This window comes from Parasteatoda tepidariorum, chromosome 3, assembly GCF_982258835.1.
Source record: "Parasteatoda tepidariorum strain Cologne lab strain chromosome 3, Ptep-v5.0, whole genome shotgun sequence".
Lineage (NCBI taxonomy): Eukaryota > Metazoa > Arthropoda > Arachnida > Araneae > Theridiidae > Parasteatoda > Parasteatoda tepidariorum.
The window spans coordinates 53842322-53869758 of NC_141757.1; the positions used below are offsets into that span (position 1 = coordinate 53842322).

At 30.4% G+C, this 27437-nt stretch overlaps 2 protein-coding genes across 2 annotated transcripts; one reads left to right on the forward strand and one right to left on the reverse strand.

The window, feature by feature from the left end:
* The first annotated feature begins 3131 nt into the window (after positions 1–3131).
* On the forward strand, positions 3132–7563 carry LOC107447823 (uncharacterized). Its single transcript, XM_016062853.5, has 2 exons — positions 3132–4199; positions 7350–7563. The coding sequence occupies exons 1-2, from the start codon at positions 3285–3287 to the stop codon at positions 7353–7355; spliced, it is 921 nt and encodes a 306-aa protein (XP_015918339.3). The 5' UTR covers positions 3132–3284; the 3' UTR covers positions 7356–7563.
* A 3646-nt stretch (positions 7564–11209) lies between these two features.
* Positions 11210–27256, reverse strand: LOC107447822 (uncharacterized). The gene is made up of 7 exons (XM_043051544.3): positions 25813–27256; positions 23520–24411; positions 19963–20528; positions 18581–18707; positions 16761–16949; positions 13344–13470; positions 11210–11826 (listed from the first exon to the last, which is right to left on the reverse strand). Exons 1-7 carry the CDS (start codon positions 26491–26493, stop codon positions 11559–11561), a joined length of 2850 nt encoding a protein of 949 aa, XP_042907478.2. The 5' UTR covers positions 26494–27256; the 3' UTR covers positions 11210–11558.
* Positions 27257–27437: the final 181 nt, after the last annotated feature.

Genomic DNA, 27437 nt, shown 5'->3' on the forward strand with positions numbered 1-27437 from the left:
GATGTTTTATACGAACGGATATTAAGGAGAAAGCATACAACAACATGCTTGCCGCTACCTGGCGTGAAATTGACTATCAACTTGATATTCTCCGTGCGACAAAGGGGGCACACGTGGAAGTTCATTGACAAGGGTCATGAAACTTTTTGCGTCTATCTAACCATTTATGTTATTAATTTTAATCTATCTCTATTATTTTATGAGTTATTAAACATCAAAATGGGTCCGGGACTTTATAAACACCCTGTATTTTCAGTGATGTAAAGCTAATTTACTAATCTACAATAACTATCTGCAAGGATATTCATTTAAACTTCAAAAAGAATGTATGAAAAAGTTTGATACAAATACATAATTCTGGATGTAGCTACAGATAAATGAATATAATTTTCCCATTAACACAGATATGTTAGTCATATGATACCGAATAGGAGCTTTTAGTCCTCAATCGGTTTCAATTACTATGTTACACTCCCTAACACCTACCCATCACTTGATAGGAAACTTCCTGCGATTTACAGAACGAAAAAAAAACGAAAGCAATGCTCACCTGTAAGGCAGGAGGACTATGATGGAGTTGATATATTCACAATTAATCATCTATCAAGTGTCTGAATAAATGTTTCATTCATATAAACACCTCAAAGATTATATTTTGGTTCTCTCTCTTTTCTCATCACATATGGTAAATAGTCTTCAATTTGAAAAGAAATTTTCAGTGGGCAAGAAGCATCATCATTTTCGCTTCTTTCATTGCAAAGATCGGGCAAGGTGACAGGAGAAAGATTGATTATTTAGTAGTGAAATAGCTTAACAATATTTTTAGTTATGGATAAGGTAAAAAAAAAGTATTTTTTTTTTTTCAAATTTAGAAGAAATAGTGTCCGGTTTGAAGAGATGAAAAATAACTTTTTAGGGCAGAAATGACTGTCCGGTTACGAGAGTGTTTACTTTGCGGAGAATTTACATAAATGAATGGTTTATTCATGGGGAATTAAAAATATGTCCATATTGAGAGGCATCCGTTTTGCGGGACTGTCCGTAACAGGAGGTTTTTACTGTATATCTATGAATGATGTTTTAGCCACATTAAAAGGAAGCATATAAAATTTATAACAAGCCAGCCTCATACTAATGCTACACTCTAGGTACAATGATAAAAACAAAAGTTTTCTCACTACTTTTTTCAAGAATGAATTACATAAACTTGCTTTTTGGGTGACTTACGGGTCATTACAATAGGTTTTACCTTTTTTTTTTTAGTATCAATATCTTTGATTGCAATGAGTTAAATACTTTACAGAACTACTGACTATAGCTGCTGTGTAGTTACAATAAAAAGTAAACGTTTATCATTCGCTGGAAGATTATCCTATAGCTTTTTATGGGACTAACATATCCCTTACTTAATCTTAACCTTTTTTTTCGAGTGGGTATAAGAAGAAATTTTTTTTCTTCTTTTAAGTTAAGATTTTCTACAAATATGGAATTGTAAAATAAAACCTTTAAAATAACATACAGGTTGTTACTCTCCATTATCTTCACCTAAATTTTTGTTTATTTTTCCCCTCAAAGCCCTCTTTTTTTTTTAATATGATTTTGTTCTAATTAAAGGAAAGCGTGAAATAAATGACCCGGGGACACCATTAAGGTTCGTACACCCAACTTTAAGGTCAGCAGGCTCAGTTTTAGTTAATATCAAATCCCTTTCATTGTCTGAAACAAAATTATTTGATACTTTTAGAAAATGCACAGTTTTGAAAATATACATCTATGAGTATTTAGTTCAAATATTATTTACTTGTTTTTCAAATGAAGAAATTAAGCAGTGAGCGTGTTAAATTGCTATGTTAGAAATGGAAAAAAAGTCGCGCAAAGTGTTGTGGCAAGAGGGGCAAGGCAGAAGAGAAGTATAGCAAATCATCTTTCTCAGTCCCACGTATAAACTAATTTTTGAATATTTTAATCACTCTTTTTCTGTGAAAGAACTTGCTTGATAATGATTGTTTCCATTTCGATAGAGTATATAATCGTAAATAGTTTATTTTACTTCATTATTATTATTTTTTCTTCATTTTCTAACGTCAGAAGTTAGAAAAGAATTAACTGATAGAGGAAAAAAATATATAAAATAATTATCGTAATTTAATTAAAATCAAACTTTCGTCTTTGAGACTTGCTAAATCCGAATATTATAGAATACTATATCATAGTATACTATGATACTAATAGTTTCAGTTGTTGTCTTGTATATGGCAGCGCAAAATATTTTCAATTTCATGAATAATATAAATTTAAACAAAAATAATTGGCGTAAACTATTAAATTTGTCAAAAAATGCATCGTTTTCTATTTAATGAGATTTATTCATTTAGATAAGATTAAGATTTACATTCAGAAATTGCTAAAAGCAATAATTAATTCAGAAGTCTAGTGTTTTCTATCACTGCAGTATTATATTGCATATATCTGATGTTAAATAATATTGTTGAGCTACCAGGATGGGTATCGCAAAAACAGGAAGATATACTTAAATATCTATGTAAAAAAACTATAGTTAATTTTACCAAATACTTTTGATTAGGTAAGAATATGTAAGTCATTTTTGACAGATTCATTTAACATATATTTCACCAACTGCAATTTACGGGGTAAGAATGTGTGCGTTATTTATATTTTTACTAGATTATTTACATTGAAAATACGTCTAAATTTTCGTAAAACTATATGGAAAAGAAAAAGGAAAATTTATGTTAATATACATTTAAAAAAGTTCGCTTATTTTCTATACATTTCACTTTCTTCGAGAAAGGAATCCATAAATTATTTTGACCTATTATTTATTTCAACCATCATCAGGGCGTAAAAATGTATGCATGTAAAATTGATGCGTCTTTTTATAAGAAAAAATGACTAACAAAAAACGAAATTATCAGTTTAATTTCATAGTTATTTAATTTCATTAATAGTAATTTAATTTCAAAAATATCATTTTCTAAAAGAATCTAATTTTAAAATTCAGTAAAATTTAAAGTACAGTTTATAAGCTATAAATGTGAAGAAAAACATTTATTAAGCGCCACCTATAAATAATTTTTTTTTCAGCACTAGAGCTATGTAAAAGATAATTTACTGTAACCGTATCTGTTTTTAAAGCAATAATAAAAACTGAAATCCGTAATGTTTTGACGTTTATGTTTACGATCTACGATTTACGGTCATTTTCTTTTAAATTACTCTTATTTTTTCATTCTTTTTATAATTATTAATTATTTTTTTCTATTATGATCGATCCAGGAAGAAAATATAATGAATTTTCTTTGCCTATGGCTGATGACAATACACCAAAAATACATGATCTCATTGCGAATGGTAAAGAGACTTTAAAAACCTTAAAAGTTTATGTTCCTACTATTGAATATAACAGCGCAATGACATTTGAACAAAACTTAGAGGAAGGTAAAATCAAACTTATGAGCGAATTGCCTGTTAGTGATATTAACTCAAAAAATGACCCAATTCAAGAATGCATGACCTCCTCGAAAATGCATCAAGATTTTTCTCAATTCATCCATAGCAGCAATCAAAATATTTCAGACTTTGATGCCCTCGTAAATCCCAATCTTCAAAGAATCAAAACAGAGCAACAGTCTAGTTCCACGAATTATTTTGATACTGATAATCTTAGTGATACTTCTCAAGATGACGATAAGCAGCATGTATGCGATGTCTGTGATCAGAAATTTAATCGGCGACGTGATCTTGCTCTACATTATTTAACCCACAGTGAAAAGGAAAAGAAGCGTGTCACCACGAAATGCGACCTGTGCAAAAAAATTTTAAAACAGTGCAAGTGCAAGAAAAGAGGGAAAAAAAGTCCAATTACCAATAACTTCGTTCAGTCGGATTGTATTTCTCTACCTCGACCTCTAAATGCGAATACTGTATTTATAAAAGCTGAATCTGTGTCTGGAAAAAGCGATGTCATTAAAAGAGAATTATTCCACTGTTCTGAATGTACTCAAGTATTTGGACTACTTTCTCAAATGAAACAGCACCTCCTTGCACATAAAAGGGAAAAAGCCCGTAAAGAAATGGAAGGAAAATCTCTTACTTGTAACTTCTGTAACAAAAAATGTATGAGTAAAAGTGAACTGTTATATCATAAATCAACTGTTCATCCTAGTAATTCAGATGTGGTAAGTAATCAAATTTATGCAATTGATTCTGAGACCTTTTCGTGTACTGACCTGCAACCCCAAGTTTGCAGTTCTTGCCGAACCGTTTTTAATGACATGAACGGTCTCCAAAAACATTTTAAGCGTCTCGGTTGGGTTTGCGGAATCTGCAGTACTTATTTTTGTCTTAAAAGTGATTTCAATGCTCATTGTTTGACACATTTAGATAGTGTGTCTTTTGATAGCAAAAACGATGAAATACCAACAACGGAAAGTTTGCTTAATCCGGCGACTGAAAACAGTGAGACTGGCGTTTTATCGTGTAAGAAATGTCCTAAAAAATTTAAATTTGTCTGGATGTTGAACCAACACAAACTTAAACATACTTTGAGAAAGAATAAATTCTGCTTTAGGTGTAAGAGAAATTTTAAACATAAAAGGAATGCTTGTATTCATTTCTTCAGCCATGGAAATAGTAAGAAGTACGAATGTGGTGAATGTGACAAGATATTTTATGAGGAGAAGTGTTTACAAGTTCATTTGTTTAGAGTTCATTGATGTTTTACTGAGGATAAGCTTAAATTGTAACGGAATATTCATGGAAAAATCATACTTTAGTTTTAAAAATAAAGTTTATTTATTTTGAATACTTGTATTATTCCATAAGTTAAACTATTCACTTGCTTTTAACCTACATTTATATAGCCTCTTTAATAATATTACTTACAATAATATTTATAAAAAACTACTTTAGATAGTTTTTTATAATGTAAAATATATGTATAAAAATTTTTTTTTTCAATGATTATTTAGTTTGTATCACAAAAGTTGTTTTATAATTTTACCATATTTTATTTAAGTTGTTTAAGATAAGTCTAATAGTCACTTACTCTTATTTTGTTAACTTTCCTGTTATGAATAATAAAAGAATGTATTCATATTGATTTAATATCCCCTTGATACTGTGTGATATAACTTTATAAGGAATAACTATTTTACCTTTTCTTTTTGCAAACTTAACTTTTCTGATTTTTTTTATTATTCTCATAAATTATATCTTAAAACTAGGGATAGTCAGTCTACCTTTAGATTGTAACTGAAACTTTGGTTGTGGGGAAGTTTTGTACAATATCTTTTGGGCAAGTTTTCCTAATATGTAAAAATTAATCATTATTGTTTGTAATTATAATTTTGAGTATTTTTATTATTAAATGTATAGAAAATATAGATTTAGTTGATCAGTCACAATATTATTTATTTCTTTTGTTACCACATTATTATTTAGCTACAAATCTATTTTTTATTTGAACCATTTTATTGTAATTAACGATTCTTATAATTAATCAAATTACATGGGCAGTTCCTTTTGCAGATGTTTGATAAATTGCAATTAAGTGCTTCGATTCCTTAAAATATTACTCCTTTCTGATTTTAAATATCTTTGTTGTTTGTCTCAACAATGCGCATGCATTTGCATTTCCCTTAGCTAAGGGATTAATGGTGTATCCGATTGAAATTAATTCCTAACATTCTTAAACAAATATTTTTTCAATTGCAGGGTGAGACATTTAACATACCCTTTACATGTGCTTTTACTTTTGAGTGTATTCTGAGAATTTCTGTTATAATTAATATTGCATTGAAACGCAATAATGGATTTATACTTTCTGTCACGTTTTTGTCCATCTGATTTTTCTTTGAAAGATGTTAAATTTTGATAGAATTTTTTTCTAACATTACCAGGGGTCTGTTCAGACATTTTGTGAAAGGTCCTGTTTTTGAAAAATTGTGAAAAAACTATTCATTATTTGTGAATATAAAATAAGCGTTAAGTCACATTCTTTCAACCAGGGTCCTGCTTTTGTGAATTTGTGCAAATAGGGTCCTGTTATTGCAAAAATTGCTAAAAACCTTTTCAAGAAGTTTTTAAATTGCAAATAGATACAAAATTCTGCTCAACAATTGCTGCTACTAAATAAGAGATGCAACATACAAATATTTGGTATTTAGCCTATACTGCTCAACACAGAATATTCATTTCAGACGAATAATGGAAACAAAATCGCTCACATTTTTAATAATTTCAATTGACATATTTTAAATAACACAACTTAGTAATGTATCACTTTTAATGTGTTACACATTAAGTAAATTTAAACAATTTTTAAATTTATAATATTTTATTTATTATATTTTATTTAAAAAAATTGCCAGAAATTAATTTTTATTTGCATAATATTCTATTAATTAATTTTATGAATAAATATAAAATGATCAATTATTTATTTACAAAAAAATAATTATGATTTATTATTAATAAGAATGCGCACACGATGTTTGTAAAAGTAGAAACCGTTTTTCATCCCCCCTCCCCGGGAAGGGTTCATTCGATTAACAAAACAATGATGAAGATAAATAAATTTGTGAAGGGTCTGATTAAGAGATAAATTATTTTGTGAAGGATCCGTTTTTATGAAAAGATATTTTGTGAAGGGTCCGTTAACAGATCCAAATTTCTTCTAAAAAGACCCCTGATTATATACTTAAAAGTTTTTCATTTTATTTCCTAATTTTTGCTCCAATAAAAGTATCCGAACATGTTTTTCTATCAGTATAGTTATTCATTATAGCTTATGTAATATCTTTAGTTTAATCTTTAATTCTATGTATTTTGCTTTTTCTTACTCTAACTTGTCATTTTTTTCTGTATTTGAAACACTCTCTCCTTCATGACAGTGCAAGCTGTTTTTTTCCTTCTCTTTTCTTCTTTCGAAGCATACAGCCTGTTACAGGCCAAGGCCGTCCCAAGTAGTCTTCGTCATCTGGTCCTATCCGCAGCAAGGTTCTTTCAGTTTCCATTATTTCTTTTTATTTTATTTTCTTCATTTTAATATCCAATTACTATTTGTTTCCAATTTACCTATTCTTACTGATCTCTTTTTCTGAACTTGAAACACTCTTATTTTTTTTTTCAAGTCTATACATGTTGTTTTATTTAGTTTCTAAGAGAAGTAAAGAATAATTTTTCTCTACATAACAAAGTATTTTGTAATTTTTCTCTACATAACAAAGTATTTTGTTCAAAATGTATGTTACAGTTTTATATATTGTTTCAGAAATGATTTCCTGATTTGAAAATTTGATGTGTTATAACTGAATTATTGTTTACAGGTGTGACTGTGACTACTTTTTCATGGTTTCAGTTTGAGGTGGAAGGTAGAAATCCTATATCCGAAGAATGGACTAAGTGCCTTTTATTTACAGAATTTATTTTTTTATTCTAACTATATACCTCCTTTTGAAAGACACTATATTAATTTATAAAAAGTAGTTTGCATGTTTCAAGAAGTGTAATCAAAATAATAAAATATAATATGTTTGCTTACTTTTGTTTGCTAGTTAAAAGTAAAACTAATTCAATTTATTATCGGGGACATCATACTATGTGAAGCAATTGAAGTGACTATTTTTCAATTCCTACTGTTAATTCACACTCTCTCTATATCTTGTTCAAACTTTCAATCCTTAATAAAATACAGTCAAACCTCGATATCTCGAACTTGAAGGGAGACGAGAAAAAATTCGAGATATCGAAAATCACATGTTATCGATGGTAGAATAAAGAAAAATGCTCTTTACATACCTTATTTACTATTCCATATTTATTCTAAAAACACTTTTTACGCTTTCATTTGAAAAAAAGATTGAATTGTTTGCTTCAGAGATGTGTAAGAAAGTTTGTCTATAACTCTTTTTAAGTGGACTACAGCTTTAAATGTCTCCTCTGACATATTCGGATGTCGCTCATTAAATCTCCTTATAGTGTCCACTGCAGAAAGGGTTTGTTTGTTAGTAACATTGGGCTGTAAACCTTCGATTTCCTCATCCTCTTCTGATAGTTCACAAGAAGCTTTCGTTTGAGCGATGATATCATTGTCATCCCACTGACCACACACTGTTACTGCATCATCTACGTTTACAAAGTCATGAAATTCCTTGTCATCAAGCTTCATGAGTCCGATCAATCTGTTCCAATCATTTTCGGTGTAGTTTTCAGCAGAATTAACGATATTGATTGTTTGACCACTTTTCTGACCTTTAATGAATCTAGACTTCTTGAAGTCATTCATTATCGTAGAGGAAGACACATCATTCCATGCCTTGTCAGCCATTCTTAAAAATTTCTATTTTTTTTGGAATATTTTTTTAATTTTAGAAAAAAAATCTACTCTATTTATGGTGAGAAAGAAATTCAAGTTATCGAGGGATTAGAAAAAATAAATTCATGAAATCAAGTTTTTTTTAACATTGAGTGTATTGGAAATTTGAACGGAATTTTTTTTTTCTTCGAGATATCGAAAAATTCGTGAAATCGAGGTTCGAGTTAGCGAGATTCGACTGTACTTCATCAAGGTCAAATAAGTTTTTTTAAACTTGTAGTGGGTGACACTTGATGTTAATACAGCTTTTTCAAATATTAATTCGTTCATTAAATTAAGTTTTATAATGGGGGAAAATTGCAATTATTAAATAAAAAGTAACTAAAATAAAAATTTTTGTTGTTGACCTAAATAGGAGTTGACTTTAAATTATTATTTTTTTATATTACTTGTTATAGATAAAGTTAGTGATTGTTTTATATTTATGCACCTTTAATTTTAAATGCTTGAACTAATATTTAAATATTTAGTAAAATTTTAATGGGACATATATTTTAAAAATTTCTATTGAACAAAATCAGGTTATGTAAATACCAGACAAAATAAGATTTCAAATTCATTAATGTTAGTTAAACTCTGATTTATTCCACATTTGTAGCATTCATTGAACTTTGCTCAATCGAGGGAATATGGTTTACTTACTGTTGTGGGTATAAATCTATTGTTGTATTGTCCCAAATATTGTAAAAATGGTTAGAGATTAAAAAGAAGTATAGTTGAAAAATAATAGACGAGAAATCATGGTGGTGAAATTAGCATTTAACGAAATTTTATGTTTTATGGTTTGCAAAAAAAATTAAAATGAATAAAATAAATAAATCAAAATGTTAGTTGTGAGAGTGAAACTGCTTAAAGAAGTACTTAAAAGTATTTTAAAAACAATATCTTCATCATTTGGGCAAATTATGATATGGTGAACTACTGATAAATATAATCTCGGGGGTCTGAATTAATCTCATTCGTGAATTTGTATTTCTTTAATCCATGTTAAATGAATGAATCTTCATTCTGAGTGAGTTTCATAAGTCAAATTATTACAATCATGCTGTAGAACAGAAAACATTTAATAACAAGAGAATGTGATGTTAACATTACAGTGGTTGAATCAAACCTGAACTAATTGATATAAAACTGTGCGAAGCATTAAATAATATCTGTGCATTTAGATAATTAGTTATGGTTAAAGTTTTAAAATTTTTATATAATCTTATTTAAAATAGGATTACTACGGCCCACAGTTAAGATGTGTGAGACATTTCTTCTCTTGTGGTTATTTTGATTTAAGAATGTTCATGATTAGTTTAAATTTGAGTAAATAGTTAATATACAGGGTGACAATTATTGTACTAATTGAAATAAAATAAGATGCCCGGTGGCTGAGTGGTAGCACCTGGGTTTGATCCTCAGGCCAGGCAAGGATGCCTCAGCCTTTCATCTCTTCAGTGGGTCGATGGATGAGTACCAAGCATGCTTGGGAACTAAAAACTGGCGGTTTCGCTTTCGACTGACCACCTAACCAGATCATCTGCTCCTGCACCCCAGAGCACAAGGTCAAGAAAACTGAGATGGACACAGTAGGCCTTGGCCCTCTATGGGCTGTCGTGCCCCTGAGTTTTGTTTTTTAGAAATAAAATTTATAACTTTTGAATCGTTCAATTAAAACTTTGTGGTTAAAAGAAAGCCATGGTGGGATAGTGAGAGTACTTTTAATTTGCTTATTTTTTTGGTGAAAATATCAAAGTAAAATTTAATGTATTTCAAAGATATTTCGTTACACTTCAGCGTGTTTTGTAGAATTTTGCTATTATTACCACATCATAGCCATTAATGGTAAGCATTACAAATGCTACATTAACTAAATCCAAATATCCGTTTCTTTTAAAATTTGCATAATTTTTTTTTTTTTAACTCACAGAGGTTTTGAAGAATTTATTATTTTTATTTCATAGCTCAATTATTGTCAGCTGTGACAATAAAAAAAATTTTTTTTTCCAGAACAAGAAGTCAAGGGAAAAAAAAATTTGCTTATATCTTCTTAATCAAAATATATGAACTGTAGATTTAAAATATACAGGGTGTTCTGTGAAGACCACTCTTGCTATATATTTTAAAATTCTTGTCAAAAAGTATGCACATTTAGGGTCGCTTATTAATGATTAAGGAGAATCAAAAAGGGTTTCATAATCTGTGGAATTGGTGAGGTAAGCGCAAAGAAAAGCATAATAACCAGTTTGAGTCCATGATGAAATTTAGAGATGTTATGAATTATTGCCTTTCAATTCCTCTCTGTTTTCTCAAGCTCTCAAACAATTTTTTATGAATTTGTTATTGCGTTCTATAGTAGGTATTTCAATAGCGTTTTTCTTTTTCCCTCGCTTAAACATTAATATGTAAACTTAAACCTTTATGCAACCTTAACCCTTTAATATGCAACCTTTGTTTACTGCATTTTTGACAAGCTTTCTAAATTATGAAGGGTGATGTTTATAAACACTAAGCGTGCAATAGTCACGAAAGTTGCTTCCTTATTGGCTATTTGGCTAATATAAAAAATAATTATATTATTGGCCATTTATAAAAAATAATTTAAATATATTTTAAATTATTTTTGAAACATATTTTAAATTATTTTTTATAATGTCAATTTAAAAGACTTATTTTTTTTGTTAAAATTTATCACTGTTTTACTTTTTTTTTTCTTTTATGAGATTTTCAAAAATTAGAGCTTCCTTCGGATATTTGATAATTCCTTAATACGAAATTTGATAATATCCTTAATTCCTTTCATGAGATATTAAAGCAGACATAATATTCAACCTCCCATAATTTTATTTTAGACACACAATGCAGGAAATGTCAAACAGAACAGGAACAAATCAACATTATCTTTAACAACATTTTATCAATTATCGCAAAACATCAATTTATTTATCATATAACAGTTAATCGATTATTTATCATAAAACTTTAAATTGGAGCATCTTAAATTGATTATTGCTGTGGATGCTGAGTATTGTGTTTCAATTTCACTCATAAAAGATAAACTTTAAAAATTCGATTACTGCTACAATAACAATAAGTTGAAAAAATACTCTCAAATTTTTAAAATTGCACACCCATAAAAATTGTTATAACGATGATTGATTTCTTAATGTTCACGCTAAATCAATCTTTCAGACTCTTCTTCATTGCTAGTGACTGTTTTTGACTTTTTGGGTAAACTGAACTTCAATTTGGTCCAAAAAAGGCACTCGCCCCATTTTATCAAAGTGCTCCTCTTCACTAGACAATTCAGTACAGCATCCAATTTCAATTCTGGTGGTATGCTATCCGTAATGATGAAGATGAATCGTTGGGCTGTTTTTTCGATTGAGCAAGCCATAGCCGTTTTCATCAGTTGCATGCATTGAGAATTTCGTAGAAAATTGCTGAAAAAAGAAAAATCAAAATCTGATTGAAGTTATGCAAGATATCAAGATTTAGTTTCTTGCACGCAACATTTCAGTACCGAGTGCACGTATATTATTGTCAGTTTTTTGCGACATAATGTTTCAGAAAGGAAATGTGATTAGAAGAACTATTAAGTTCCACTGTTAAGAGAATTTTTGCTAAGTAACATTTAAGATTTTTAAGAATGTTGGTCTGTAAAATCCTGTCGGAACATTTTCGCGAAAACTCAAAAATAGCACTAATTATCACGTTTTTTTTTTTTTTTTTTTTTTTTGCCGACAGTGAAAAGTTACATACCAAATATATGACTATTTACTTTTATTTAGTATACATAATTCATATACAGGAATATATATTTTAACATTATGTGCTCAAAAATTTTGAAAACTGTAAAAATATTTTTCTTAAAAAATTAACTTTTTGTTTTAATTTCCATTAAATATGCGCTGATTGCAATATTCAACGATTTGGTGAAATTTGCGCTAGCTTTTTTGTTTGACAGGATTCTACACAAGTACCAAAATTTTAAAGAAGTGATACTCCTCCCCCCTCTTTTTTAGCTCAAATAGTAAGTAAGAAAATGTAGACTTTCCAATCTACTAAGTAAATTCAAAGTATGATAGATCTTACCCTTTTCTTTTTAATATATTTTATTTTTTATCTTCAACAGTATGAAGGCTTCCCAAATGAAAAGTGCACACGCTTAATAGCGTCAGAATTCAGAGTTATCTTACAGTTCGCATGAGAGCATTCTAAGTGAATGTAAAGTCATAAAATGCTTGTGGCCAGAACGCAATAGTAAGATTCTTAGCAGCGGATACAAAGCTTATGTGGACATTAAAAACCTTTAGGGTAGAACGGTTTATGTCTATTTTTCACAAAAGTTATGATTGAATCACCATTTGCTGCCATTTAAGGATTATTAATTGAGAAAAAGAATGGGGGGTATGGTCCCCTCTTACAGATATACAGGCCTTGCAACGTAATTTCATACTTGAAATAAGGCAGTTTATCATTTCCTGTGGCAATAGGTCCCACTCTTTCAGAAACACTGTTTTCATTCCCTGGATGGTTCTCGGAGGGGGTAGCGAGTTGCAATTGCCCTCCCCAGACATGCTCCTTAGGGTTGAGATATGGCGATCTGGCTAGCCAATCCATCCGACCAAAAGAGTTCTATGTGACCTCGCGTTATCGTTCAATAAAATGAACACAGGGCCCACTGCACCCCTGAAAAAGCGAACATAGTGCTCCAAGACCTGACACAGTCGCAGGGCCTCCTTCAAAGACATGGAGAGGAGTGCGGCCATCCAGCATGATGCCTGCCCTGACCATTAAACCTGTTCCTCCATAATGGTTGATTTCGCGGACAATGGAGGGTAGTTAACCCTGGGTAGCGGGTCCCTGGTTCTCTCTGGTTTTATTCTTTTCTAGAGAATAATTACGATTGTCAAATAGAGATCTTCCTGTTTATTATTATTATTCCTTGGAATCTTACCTAGATAGAATAACTATAACTTTACAACAGTCTGCTACGGATGAATTGATACTGAGGGGAGAGGATGACAGAAGTACTTGTCGGGAAGGTACAAAGAGTCGGTATTTTCTGGAATCAGTCTCTAAGCCTGTAAAATTAAAAGAAATGTAAAAGGGGAAATTTTTTCAATATGCTCAAATGAAAATAAACATCAGGTGATACTTGTATATGTCAAATAACTGACACAGAGGCCGGGATAGCCTGGTTGTTAGAGTACTGGGCCCTTGTCCAAGAGTTCATGGGTTCGATCCCCGCCGGCCGAAGTAAATGACGAAGAAGACTCCTCGTGTAATAAATAGTGACTGATGCACGCTAAATCTGTCGAGTTACAAAGTCCTCTATGTTCCCATAACAAATCAATACATCTAGGGGTACTGATCCAGGAGTTTCCTTGTCTTCTGGATCGGTTTAAAATTACAAGGCTACGGAGTTAAACATTAGTAGTCGTAAACCCCAAAATTGAGTCGGCTGTTCAACGACGGTTATAGAATAACTGATACAGTGTTTATTGCTCTAACACGATCGTATGGCAAACCTCACAAAATATGTACACGTTGTTCTTTAATAACCCATTAAATATTTATCAGATTAAATTGGCTAATGTAGTTTCCTCTGCACGTAGGAATTTTGAATTGTGTTTTATAATTTTTGAATCGTTAAACGTTGAACCCTGATTTTGCAATCATTTTCATAAAAATGGCTCTATTTTGTAATTTTTCTAAAAAGAAAGAAAGGAAGACCTATTACCCCGTGTAGTTGGTGACTGATGCACGTTAAAATTCTGTCGAGTCGCAAAGTCCTCCATGTTCCCATAACAAATCAATACCTCTGCGGGTACTGGATTGGAGATCGATCGTTCTCTGATTTAGGTAAAAATTACGATCTGTGGATGTATGAATGGGTCTGCCTTATAAACAGGTGTGACGTATGATGTGGCAGAAGTCGAATTCTTGGCCATAGATGGCGCCACTGAAAAACAAGAATCGCACACTCTGCCTTAAATTTGCTCCGTTTCACCAAACAGGCTTGCCCGTGTGGCAAGTGGCATTAGAACCAACCAACCTGTGAATAGTTATGTAAATAATAACAAACTTCCTAATTCCGGGAGAAATTTAGAAAATATTTTCCGCATATACCGCATATTTTCGATTAAATTTTGATTTATGTACAAATCTAAGGCCAGAGAAGTTACTCACGAAGCAGATTACCTCTAATAAACTGATAAGTAGCAAAGTTTTACTTCCGTTTTTATTATCGGGACATATGTTTCCCTCTCGTCTTGGATAGTGGGAACATATTATCCCAACAGTCCTATGTGATCATTGGTTTTCTTTTCCAAAATTACTCATTGAAGACTACTGGGACACATATGCCGCAGTTGTCAGGACCGATGGGACATATATGTCCCGATCCTAAATCAGTGTTTAAAATCTTCCTAAAAATATAACATCTTAGTTTTAGCATCTTAGTTTCATCTAACCCTACTCATAGTTTAAGCTATCAAAATTGTTCTGTTGTAAAAAAAAACTTGTCGCGAGAAGGTTAAGAAAATTAATATCGCAACTTAAATAAAGTGTAAGGTTTGCCGTGTTTTGAGTGTTATCCCTTGGTTGGCTACAATTGCGTGGAATATCGCTGGTTCTTATTTGTTTCGTTGGAAGTTAAATTGAAAGAACGCTTAATATTACAAACATTGTAAGTGTAATAATATTGATTGGCGTGCTTTACCAAGCTTAGGCGTGAAAATCATTCGGAAGTAGTAACCCGGAACTCTTACGACGAATTTCAACCCCTAGCGCTATCTGTGCCTAGCTTTGCAGGGTCAACCATACATTATAGGCATCCATTATTATATATTTGCAAGTGACGTAGTGTGGGTATCTCCATCCTGATTGGTTGTTGAAACGTGGCATTTGTTTACATTAACAACTGTTCTTTCCATTCTATTTCGAGTAAGCCAAGTCCGTCAAGTATCAATTCTTTTAAATGACACAGTCTATATTCTTTTACTATATATTTCTTACTTAACACAAGGACAGGCACGAAGCCATGTAGAACATTAACAAACAAATTATGCATTGAAGTTGCCAGGTACACAAAACAAAAATATATAACGGTTATGATAAAATGCATAAGCAAACAATAATTCTTAGTTAAGTAAAAGACGTTAACGAAGAAGAATTATATTTCAACAAATTCGATGTTCAATACGGACTTGCATTTAATTAACTTCACGTAAATTGACATTCTAACTTGTGTGAAAAACGACTTTACCTGCCATTTTGCTTACAAACGAGCAGTTGGCGCTGACGTCATAGGTCACATGTGTGGGTATCTGATTTTCTTGAAATGCATGTACCCATTTGGATACCTACAAGTGACATAATCGTTGGTAAATCGTGATATTTGTCGATGCAGGAGCCAATCAGATTCGACACACACGCGTGACGTCGCTTACAGGTATCCAATTAAATCTGCTTACATGGTTAGGTCAAAGAACTTATACAATCTTTACAACTTATTTAGCAGGAAACAGTTTCCCATCTTCACCCTTATACAATCTTTGGTTAGGCCTAATCACTTCACTTAAGTTACATTCACCCAATTATCCGACTTATCGAGTTCTCCTTTTTTAGGAGTTTCTTTAAAATTATTTGATTGAAATAATTTTAATTCAAATCATGCTACTTTATTTATTATGCCCTTTATAAATTTGGAAGAAGAAGTCGTTTCTTTGAGAAAACTGTAGAAATATTTATTATGTCTGCACAATAAATTCCGTCCAAAATTTACAATTTCGCGAATCTTTAACGAGTAGTTTATTCAGTTGAATTTTTGCGTTTTTAGTTACCTGAATCTGCATTTTAATATTTTATTGATTATAATCAACAGGAATAATTTCCTTTTTCCTAACATTCCATGAATTATTGCATAATGATATCCCTTAATATATATTTTTAAAATATTTGTCAAAGATAATTTACACAAATTAAGGGTTGCAAAGTGCTTTCGAACTCTAATACATCACTGCTGAGCAAGTCACGACTATAAACATTTGACTACCAGAAGAAAAAAATATAGTTGAAAAGCGATTCTTAGAAACGCATTCAATTTTCATCCGCAATCAAACTGGTTTTACTGTTTTTTATTCCACCTCCTTCCTCATTAGTGATTTGGCAGACTTTGATGGCATATTTGTTTTTTCCTTGCTTAAACATTAATTTTCAATCCCTTATGTGTATACTTTGAAAAAGATACATTACGAAAGCCATATGCACATAATAGAGGAAAATAAATTGATTCCCTGGTAAAAGAATAGTGAAGCGTTGGATATTTTTCATAATTAATATTTTAAAATCTTAATGAATTAGTACAAACCTTCTTCAATAACTCCCAAAGCGAATTCATCATCTTCATCTGCAAATAATAGAAATGCATCAAAGGAATAATCATAGTCTTCTTCTGTCTTTAAGCATTGGCATCCACATTCAAAGAAGATAGCTACGAGTAGTTTCCGATATAAATAGAGAATGAAACAGGTCATCAGTAGGAACACTGAGAAAATTGCTAAAAATTGAAAAGAATAACACAATGAAAAAATACAGAAAAAAAAATTGAAAATCTTGGAGTAGATGTATCAAAAACATAAAGCTGTTGATAAAAGTTTATTAATGTTGATAAAATGTTAAAAAAAAATCGAAAAGTGAAGTAAGAATTTTGTCCCATTTATCATGGTAGGGTTAACTTTTAACTCTCAAATGCATCAAGAATCTCTCTTTTTTCTAAAAAAATATATAACAGAGAATGAAAAGAAAATTTACAACGGAAAGAACGAAATAAGTATATATATAAAAAGGAAAAACATTTTTCAAAAGAGAGAAAAAAAATTATTCTGAAAAGAATAATTAAAATGTTTTAAATTAAGAAAGGGTTATATCGTCAAAATTTTGTAGTGCTTTTTAGTATTGTATTAATAGAGTCAAAGGAAAATATATTCACAAATAAAACAAATTAAGCAAAAAGTACTAAAATTCAAATACAAAAGGAAACAAAAATTCAAGAAAATAAAATAAAATAAAAAACACAAATAGGAACATATGAAGCAAAGAGAAAGATTTAGTTACGAACTTAATTACCAACTTAGTTTCGAAAATATTTTAAAATCATTTTTGCAAGATGTCAGTAAATACGTGGATGTCTGTTCCTGCTCTTCGCTTTATTTGTTTGTACTATTTGTGTTTCATTTTGAATCTTTCTTGAAATTTTGTTTTATTTTGTATTTTTATGAATTTTTTGTTCGATATGTTTAATTTTCGCATCTTTTTTTAGTGCATCTCACATTCTTGTATTAATATATTTTGCTTTAGTTATATATTAATACAATATTATTATTAATACAATATCAGAAAGCACTCAAATTTGCGGCTATAATCGTGTGAGCTGACGGCAAGATGACATCTTTTCATTGTTTTGTTTTCTAGTTTTTTTTTAAAATTTTAATTTTTTAACAGTTATCTATTTTCATCTCTTTTAAAAAATTTCTCTCCTTTTTTGTATTCCCCCCACCGTTTACTTTGTGTATATATATATATATATATATATATATATATATATATATATATATATATATATATATATATATATATATATATATATATATATATATATATATATATATATATATATATATATATATATATATATATATATAGTTTACGATTTCGAATGTTTTTTTTATTGTTTTTATAATACGAAATTCAGTATTTTGATTAAAAAAGAGAATTTAAGGAATTCGGTTATGAAAATGTTATTCTAAAAACAGTTATTTTAAAATTATTTTAAACACGTTATTCAGTTTAGCAAAATCTATTAGTAATAAATTTATAAATTTTTAATGTTAAATAAGTCATAGGTATAAAGATATGTAACAAATCTTTGGATTTCGAATTCGATGGTTTTTCGGCTCTTTTGAGGGAAAAAAAACTTATTACTCAGAGAATGAATCCCTTCACCAGTGGAAATAACAAAGCTACTGTGCAAAATTTGGAAGAAACTCAGAACTTTATTAAAAACTAGTATACGTTTTAGAAAACTATAAAGTATGTTACAGATTTGCTTGCTTAACACTTATTTAACTAACAAATAAATGTGTGATTTATTTATTTATTTATTTTTAAATAAATAATAAATTTTTTTACCTATGATAACAATATAGGTATCCTTCTCCGATTTTTCAGGACAAAAATTTCCGTAGCTGAGATTGATGATAACTTGATTTTTCAGATTACCATTGTCTCCACACTTGATTTCTTGTAAGTCTAAAATCTTCAAAATAAAAACACTAACTTTAGGAATTATAATTAATTTTTAAATGTGTAAAAATATTAATGATATTGTGACAAAAGTAACTTCGAGTGCTTTTTATAGTCAATGTTGTAATTTTTGATTTCTTGACCTAAATAAGTTCGAAACGTGTTTTGTACAAAATCTTTAAGAGTTATTAGCTAAAATAAAATTAAACTTAAAAAATAATAATTCTTAGAAAAATATTTTGAATCTTTTTTTTTTTATATTTAAAATGCTTTCCTTTTTTTTTAAATTAAAATTTCTAATCTATACATCTGTTATTAAACATAGAGTTATTGCATCATTATTTTTGCTTTTAAACATTACTATTTTTTTTTTTTTTAATTCTTCTTACTTATTTGGTTGTATAATTTTTTGAATCCAATAAAATTAGCATTTTATCACTTGAAATAATTTTTTTTTTCTGAGATTACTTTAAGATATAAATTCAACTGAGAATAGGGATATAAATTCAACTCTGATTACTTTAAGACATAAATTCAATTTACATGCTTTTCAGGGTTAACCTAAATAATTCGTCTATTTTTAAAAATGACTGCTCATTTAAAAAATATAACTTACAAGTCGAGTGATACATGAAAAAATACACATAGCTGTAGTTTGTCTAAGGTGAGAACTCCCGTAGCTAGTCGTCTGGACCCATGACGGTGACGATGGTTACGAGGTATAGCTATTTCAAGTAGGGGTGTGGGATCATTGCTTAGGACATGTTTTGAAGTGGTTTCGGCCAGAGAAAGGGAATCTTTTTCTTCGGTTTATTGTGTTAGCCCTAGAGTGAAGAGAATCTACCCTCTATGAAATGCGCTATTCTTGTTTCCATAGCACCAGGCGGCATCAGACTTTGTGGTGGGGGTATTTCTTACCGTTGACAAACGGTGCAAAATTCCTGACGTGTGCACCCTTGGTCATCTGACACAGTCACACATCTTAATAGCAAACCATTTTCGGCCTTACGTTCATTAGTATGATTCTAGCATTGTCCATCCCTGAAGCAATGGTGTGTTCCTGCAAGTCTTAGGGGTACATAAACTTGTTGAAACGAAGTTTAGTACCCCCAATGCCAATTTGTGAAAGACAAAATAAGTAAATAGTCTTTTGAAACTTTATAAATTATTTAGGGTAACCTGTTACTTTTAGCATTTTTTCTGTGCACCAAAAACTTTACTTCATTAACATTAAAACAATTTTATATGTTCGAAATGCAAGAACTTACCGACGAGTTATGAATTAACAACCATTGTCTGAAGTCCCATGCTTTACAGTCACAAATCCATGGGTTCACAGATAAAGTAATTTGGCTTAATGTTGTATTTTTCCAGTTCTCATACGGAATTTTTGTCAAATTATTTCGAGACAAATAGAGCTTCTCTATGGAAGAAGATAATTCAACTTGTATGTCTGTCAGCTTGTTACCCTCTAAGTTCAAAACTTCTAGTTCTGGATAATCGGCCGTATTAAATTCTATAGCTGTTAATTTATTTTCACTGATATCAATACTTTTTGCGTTCCTAGGGAAAACACTTGGTTTGTTGGTTAGTTCTTTATCGGAACAGTTGACATTAGTTGAAATGTTTATACCGGCAGCAACACACTTGCATTCGCAACTTTCAGGACAGTCTTCATTCCAATCTACCAACAACGTTTCGTTTAGATCTTTTATTGCAATGCCATGGAGATTGGAAGGTGAGTGACATAGTGGATTGTCTTGAAGTTTAGAATTATTGTTTTTCAGCCATTCTAACATCCAAAGCAGTCTACAGTCACAGGATAGGGGATTATCTGCAATAAATTTATATATTTTAAAGCGTTACTTTAAGTAAAGCTAAAGTGACAATAAATAACTTGGGCAAAGTTTAAAACTAAATACATTTTTCTTTCTTTAATTTAATGCCAACTTATTTTGGAAAATGTGATGCTTCCTTGGTCACAAAAATTCTTATCAAACTAAAGATGGACATTAAAATAAAATAAAAATTATTCAAACAGGATCCTGCTCCCGCACATTTTGTTGGAATGCCCGAGCTAAAAGCACTTAAGAATCGTGGGAGGTATATTTTTTCGTCTTTCTCATCAATACAAGAAGGACAGATCATCAGACTTGATTTAGCAGGTGTGAATTCAATGGATCAGATTTGAATTCAAATAAAAATTTCATTTGGTTTCTTTTGGAGACAAAAGCTTTGTGCTAAACCTCATAAGACTTTGCCAGTCCCTAAAAAACTTCTGAGCTAGAAACGCGGCGAAATAAAGTAAGTTAATGGCAGAAAATTTTGTGACATGTCTAAATCTCTACATTTAGGTCAACGATGATCCTCTTTCAAAATGTGTAGCTATGTTAGAGGAAGTAATGTTTCCATTTTTAATTTGAAAGTTTAGTTTTAATACTTAAACAAATATTGAAATTGTGTATTTTGTGAGTTCAAATTATTTCTTGTTATGCTGTAGTTTTAAACAGTTAAATTAAGTCGCAAAAAATAAAATAAAATTTTTTTGTGATGTTAAATTATATCTATTAAAAATATTCAGGCAATACAAACTTCCAATTAATTTTTAAAAAAAATTAAGCTGTTTAATTTTAACCAAAGGTTTTTTCTTGCTCGTCATATTTGATCGCTGAATCTGTATCTATATCTGTATAATCTATGTATCTATGTATAATCTGTATAATATGTATAATCTGTCTGATCTATGAATCTGTATCTATAAAAAAAAAGAAAGGAAAATGATGACCAGGCTATGAATTGGACAGATAAATCACGCATTATGATGCAACTTTCTCTCATTAAGATCTGAATTACTTTGGATGCTATCAACATAAAATTAATGAAAGTAAAATGAAAGCATTGTTTGCCTCTGAATTTTTTATTTTTATTTTGTTTCGGATTTTAGAGTATTTACTACAAATATATATAATCTTGTCATAATCTTATTTTCATTTTGACTATTATTACAAATTAAAGGCATAAGACTAAAAGTTGCGTTTCTTTATTGTAACAGCAATCCTGTGATATTACCCAATTATGGAGTATTTTAATTTTAAGTATATTTCAATATATATTTATGATAATTTTTAAACTGTTTTAAAATTAGTAAAGAGTAAATAAATTTATAGTACATAATTATCTATTTAATTACACATGGTAAGTCTGTGCTTTAGATTTCCAATGTAATACTAGTATATATAATTATCTATGTATTATACTGTAAGTCTATAGTGAGGAAGATCTCCGTATCTTATCTGATTCGCTTTATGATCGAGATATTGATTTCAGCCTTGTCCCGCGTGCTTCAAGAAAGGATGAAATATTCTTCTAATACTCCCTTTTTTGTTGAATGATATTAACACAAATGATTAATGAAATTATTCGTATTTATCACTGTATATTTTTTCACGAATTGTTTTTGTATATGTCTGGTTTAGTGGTTGATGGACAAGAGTTTGAGTCCTGACTTGGCAAGTAAGCAGGCCATTTTGTCCTATGAAGCAGTAAGTGTATGGGAGCATTGTATCTGTGCCTGAATCACTGACCCTTTGCTATTAAGTTCTCTACTGTCTGTCCATGGAAAGAACTCCCCACGCCATTCGTCCGGTGCAGTGGCGGTGACTAAGGTTACGAGGTTTGACTGTTTCAAGTAGGGGTGTTAGGTCGATATTTAAGACAGGTTTCGACTTGAGTCAGTCGGAGAAAGGGAATCAGGGGAAAGAGAAGCTCTCCTCTTTGAAAAGTGCTGTTTCTTGCTTCCATAGCAGACCTCAGACTTTAGGGCGAGGGGAGTTCTTTCTAAAGACAAACTATAAAGGAGTTGCACTGAAATCTGGGTCGGAGAACATAAAAATAAGGGGCCCTAGTAACTTTTTTTTAAAAAAAGAAGCATATTAAAATTTAAGATATCTTATTTAGCATATTAAAATGTTTCTAGCTTCCACAGGAGCAGAGCTTACCTGCAACATTACCAAAAATTTGTAGACTGTAATATAAACTACAATGATAACGAAAAGTTTAATAATAGATTTTTTAGAAAGATTTTTCAATCATGATTACATTTATTTTATTTTATACTTTTTAATTTTTGAAATTAAAAATAAAAAGCCTAAACAACTCGAATTCGATAATATTTCTACCATGATTTTATGACATTTCATTATTGAAAAACACAAAATAGGCATAGTTATTCAAAATTAGTTTGCGTCAAAAATAGCACAGTATCTCAGTAAATGAATGGACAATGTTTAAGCATTTTATTTCTAATAAATTACTATATTGCTGTTTTCGGGGTGGGGGAAGAAATTAAAATAAGGCTACAGAAATACTGGAACGGAAGATTAACTTAAATATTTTAATTAAAAAATAGCCAATTCGCGATATTTTTCCATCTAGAAGAAAATTATCAAAAACACTGCCTTATTTTCAGTTCTCGCAAATTTTCATGAGCCCAGACAATGCAGCATTGCAGTAAGCTTGCAAATATTAAAAATTAAACCACAAACGCATTTCATATTCATAAAACTGCGGCTTTTTTCCATACTGACGTTTTGCGCCATTTTCAGGACAAGCATAGACAGCGCTAGCTTTAGATAGGCTTAACTTGTCGTAACATGTCATGAGTAACTGTTGCAAACTCACAGCAGTTATGAAAATAGCATATTATTCGCAACGCAAAAAAAAAAGAAGCGTTTTTTCGTGCAATGTCAGAGACTTTGAAAAACAGCTTTATAAACAAAACAAATAACTCTGCCACGTATTTTGTAAAGATCAAACTTATTCTTACCTTCAAGCCACAACTTTTGGAAAGAGTGAGATTTGAGCTTAACTATAGGTAAAGAACCATTCATCAGAGTTGTCAAATTATTTCTGGCCAAATTCAAAGCAGTTAAATTGTAGATGTCCGAAAATGCATCCGTTACAGACATAATATTGTTGCCATCCAAATATACTTTTTTCAAATTTCTAAGACCTTTAAATTCATTTTCCAGTGACTGAAGTGAGGAAGAAGTCATTCTAAGGTAACTCAAACTACTTAAACTTGTCAAAGACTGGTTCAAAGTTTTTATCTTAGTAAATGACAAATCAAGTGACTGGAGTTTTTGTTGTCTTTCAAAACTTCCCATTTTAACATCAGATATTGGATTTCTAGACAAATTCAGATATTTTATGGATGTTAAATTCATAAAATCCATCTCATTGATACCAGTTAGCTGATTTCCACTTAAATTCAAATAAAGAATACGTTGGTAATGGCTATCAATTTTAATAGATGAAATTTCATTTTCATTGAGTGCGATGGACTCTAAATTAGGTAGCTCAGTAGGGGTGGTAAAGATTAAAAGATTATCCATTGATTTGAAATTGTTACTGCTTAATACAATTTTTCTTATATATTTTGAGCCAGCAAAAAAATCCTTTGGAATATTCGACAAATTATTTCCGTTTAAATATAAATCGTGTAAATAATTTAAGTTTTTAGTTAAATCAGGATCCAAACTTATATATTGATTATTGCTGAGACCTAATGTCATAAGTTTCTTCTGGGAATTTTGGAAGGTGGAATTACTCAGGTTCAAATTAGGATTTCCACCAAGATCAAGCCATTTCAAAGCATATAATTCTCTATTAAACACATTATCCACATCACTCAGGTTGTTTCCGTAAAGGTTAAGTGTCTGAAAAATAAAATAAAAAATTATATTCCATCATCTGTAGCAACTAATTTATGTAAACTGGAGCTTTGTGAGTAAATAATGACAATTACAGATACGAAATTTAGTTTAAAGATAAATGGGAACACTGAATTCGCTATACTTCTTCTCGAAGCCTGACGGCAAGGGGACTCTAACCCATGATTCGTCTACCACTGAGGATATTTCACGTCTGCAATGTGGTTGGTGACAGCCGGATGCGGAATTCGTATCGACTGGGATTCGAACCCGGTTCGTCAGATTGGAAGGCGAGCGCTCTATACCCTGAGCCATCGCTGCTCAAAATGCGACTTTTGTAACAAAATGAATTTTAAAATTACTATTTTTGAAGAACAATTCTTCCTAAAATTTTATTAAACAAATCTCGAGTATTTAATCTGACATATGTTTCTCTTTGGGAATTGATCTTCTTTAAGTAAACATGAATAGGTTAGTTTTTGTTACATTGAGAACAAACTAACTAATTCACACTCAGAAAAAATCAGTTGAACCATCATGTCGGTACCTTGAATTACAGGGCAAAATTAGCGGTCGCCATCGGTCTTAGAGGACTAAATATCTTGGCGACTAAAATTGTCTACCAGTTGCCACTTGATCGCTACTAATAATATATTTTCGTCGAAAATGAAACCCCATGTGCATTTCTCTTATTATTATTTTAAATTAATATGGAATTGTTATGAATATTTTATAATATTCTGAAACTACTTTATTTTATGCTTGTTTTCTTAAAATTTTTCTTCATTTTAGGAGAGAATCTTGTAATGCTTGCCATATTTCGAGAAAGGCTTCAAGAGACAATGCCTGGTATCATTAATATCAATTTTTTTTAATCGCTTAAAATTTTCGATTTTTGAAAAATTGGCCAGATGTTTTAAGAACTGCCACTGTTAAAAATGTTATAACTATCACTGGTTAGTCCTATAATTTTGCTATATGCCTTGAAAAATAATATAGTTCAAATTTACTGAAAATTTAATAAGGTGTTGAATTGAATCATATATCCGTTAAAATTGAATGATAATATCGTATGATCATGTTTAAGAAATGCGGTAATATGGTTCCATTTATCACAATATTAAGGTTGCAGTTGAACTGTATTATCCAAAAATTTTCGATTCATATATTCAATTACTCCAAAATTTCGATCGTAGCATGCATTTCGAGAGAAAATGGCTGGTAGAGTAGGTGTTGATTTTCAGTTTATAAAATTATGTTAATATTATAAAAAGCATATTTAATATTTTCCCCTCCTTGCACACCCCTCTGAGTTCCGACCTTTTGAAATTGGTCAGAAGAATTTCGAATCACCCAGTACAGTCTTACAATTAAACAGCTTATGAATGAGATTTGAAATTGCCTTACCTCTAGATTTAAGTTGTTAAGTATTCTATCCACAGTCAGAAGCCGATTGTAGGCTAGATTCAATCTTTTTAGGTTGAATGCTTGCCGGAATACTGAGACGTTCAGAATTTCCAAGGAATTGTGCGACAAATCCAGATTTGTCATCGCGAATGCATTCGCGAAAGCATCTGCTGCAATGTAACTTATGTTGTTATTACTGAACATAAAATCAGCAGTTGTCGTCATAGCATGCAACTCATCATGGATGCCTTCTAAGACGCCATTACTCATTTCTAAAACTCTGAAATCGGACAAAGCTGCTCCTTTTGGAATGGTCGAGAACATTGTACCATTCAAACTAACGATTTCTAAATTTTTGATGAAAGCTAAAGCATCATCAGCTATATTTCCTAGAGGACCTGATATTTCCAAGATATCAATGGACTGGTTTGCAAAGCTCTTGCTCTTGAGATATTTCAAGTATTGTCCAGATAGGCTTAAAGTGTGAACACGAGGATAATTCTTTAACACGTTGTTTATTGGTTGAACGTCACCAACATACTTGCATATTATTGTAATGCCAGTTTTGTAAGTATAACAATAACATCTTGGTTCTGTGAGGCATAAGTGAGATTGGCTAGTACTTGAAATAAATAGAAGAACTATTACAGTTAACAGAATTCTAGAAATTAATCCTTCCATATTGCAGCGAACTTTCGAATTCGTTATTTTTTAGTAACAGAAAGGGCACAAATACATACAATTTGACAATAAATCATCTGTACTAAGATATTTAAATGAATATGTTTTCAAGTTTTGTCATTATTACATATGATTTAATTTCTATTTCTAAATCAGAGACTTTATTTTATATACAAAAAATAGCAGCCAAAAGGGAGGAGATTATTTTTAGACTGGTGTAATTATATTAGCACTGCATTTGATATTGGCACTTAATAATTTTAAATAATTTCATGCATTATCTAACAAAAAGTTATCAGCTTCAAAATATGCATGGAGATATATTTTTTCAGAAATATTATTTCCTTTAGCAAACAACAATGATTCTTTTCTGATTTAAAAACATGCCACTTTGGTAAATAAAGTACTCACCGCTAAAAAACGCTAGCTTACTTCAGACATTTTCTTCTCACCATTTTTTTTTTAATATATATATCTTTGATTTTAGAACATTTTTAAAAACAAATTTCTTCTTTCTATTACTTAATGGCTAAGATAGTTACATTTTATCTCGTTTTTTCTTTTAAAATCGACGCTCGTATACAAAACAACAACATATAATTTAATCTATACTTCTGGTAAGATGCTGCTTTCTTGTAAAATGTTAGTTCTATTTGCCGCACCTTTTTCGCAAAACGAAACTTTAGACATAAGATAAGATATTTATATCAGAAATGTATGTATTTATTGATATGTTGAACGGAAACGTTTCTTAGATGTACTGAAGGGTTTTCTTTTTTATCTCTCTTTCGTTTAACTCTTGCAAGCTTTATCTAAGTTACTTTCGCCTTATGCTTAGGGTTTAATCAGTTTTAAGATATTTTTTATTTTATGCCAGCGGTAAAGTATGTGTTCGCTTTAACGATTATCGTTTTTTTTTTTTTTTTTTGTTAGCTTCTCGTTAA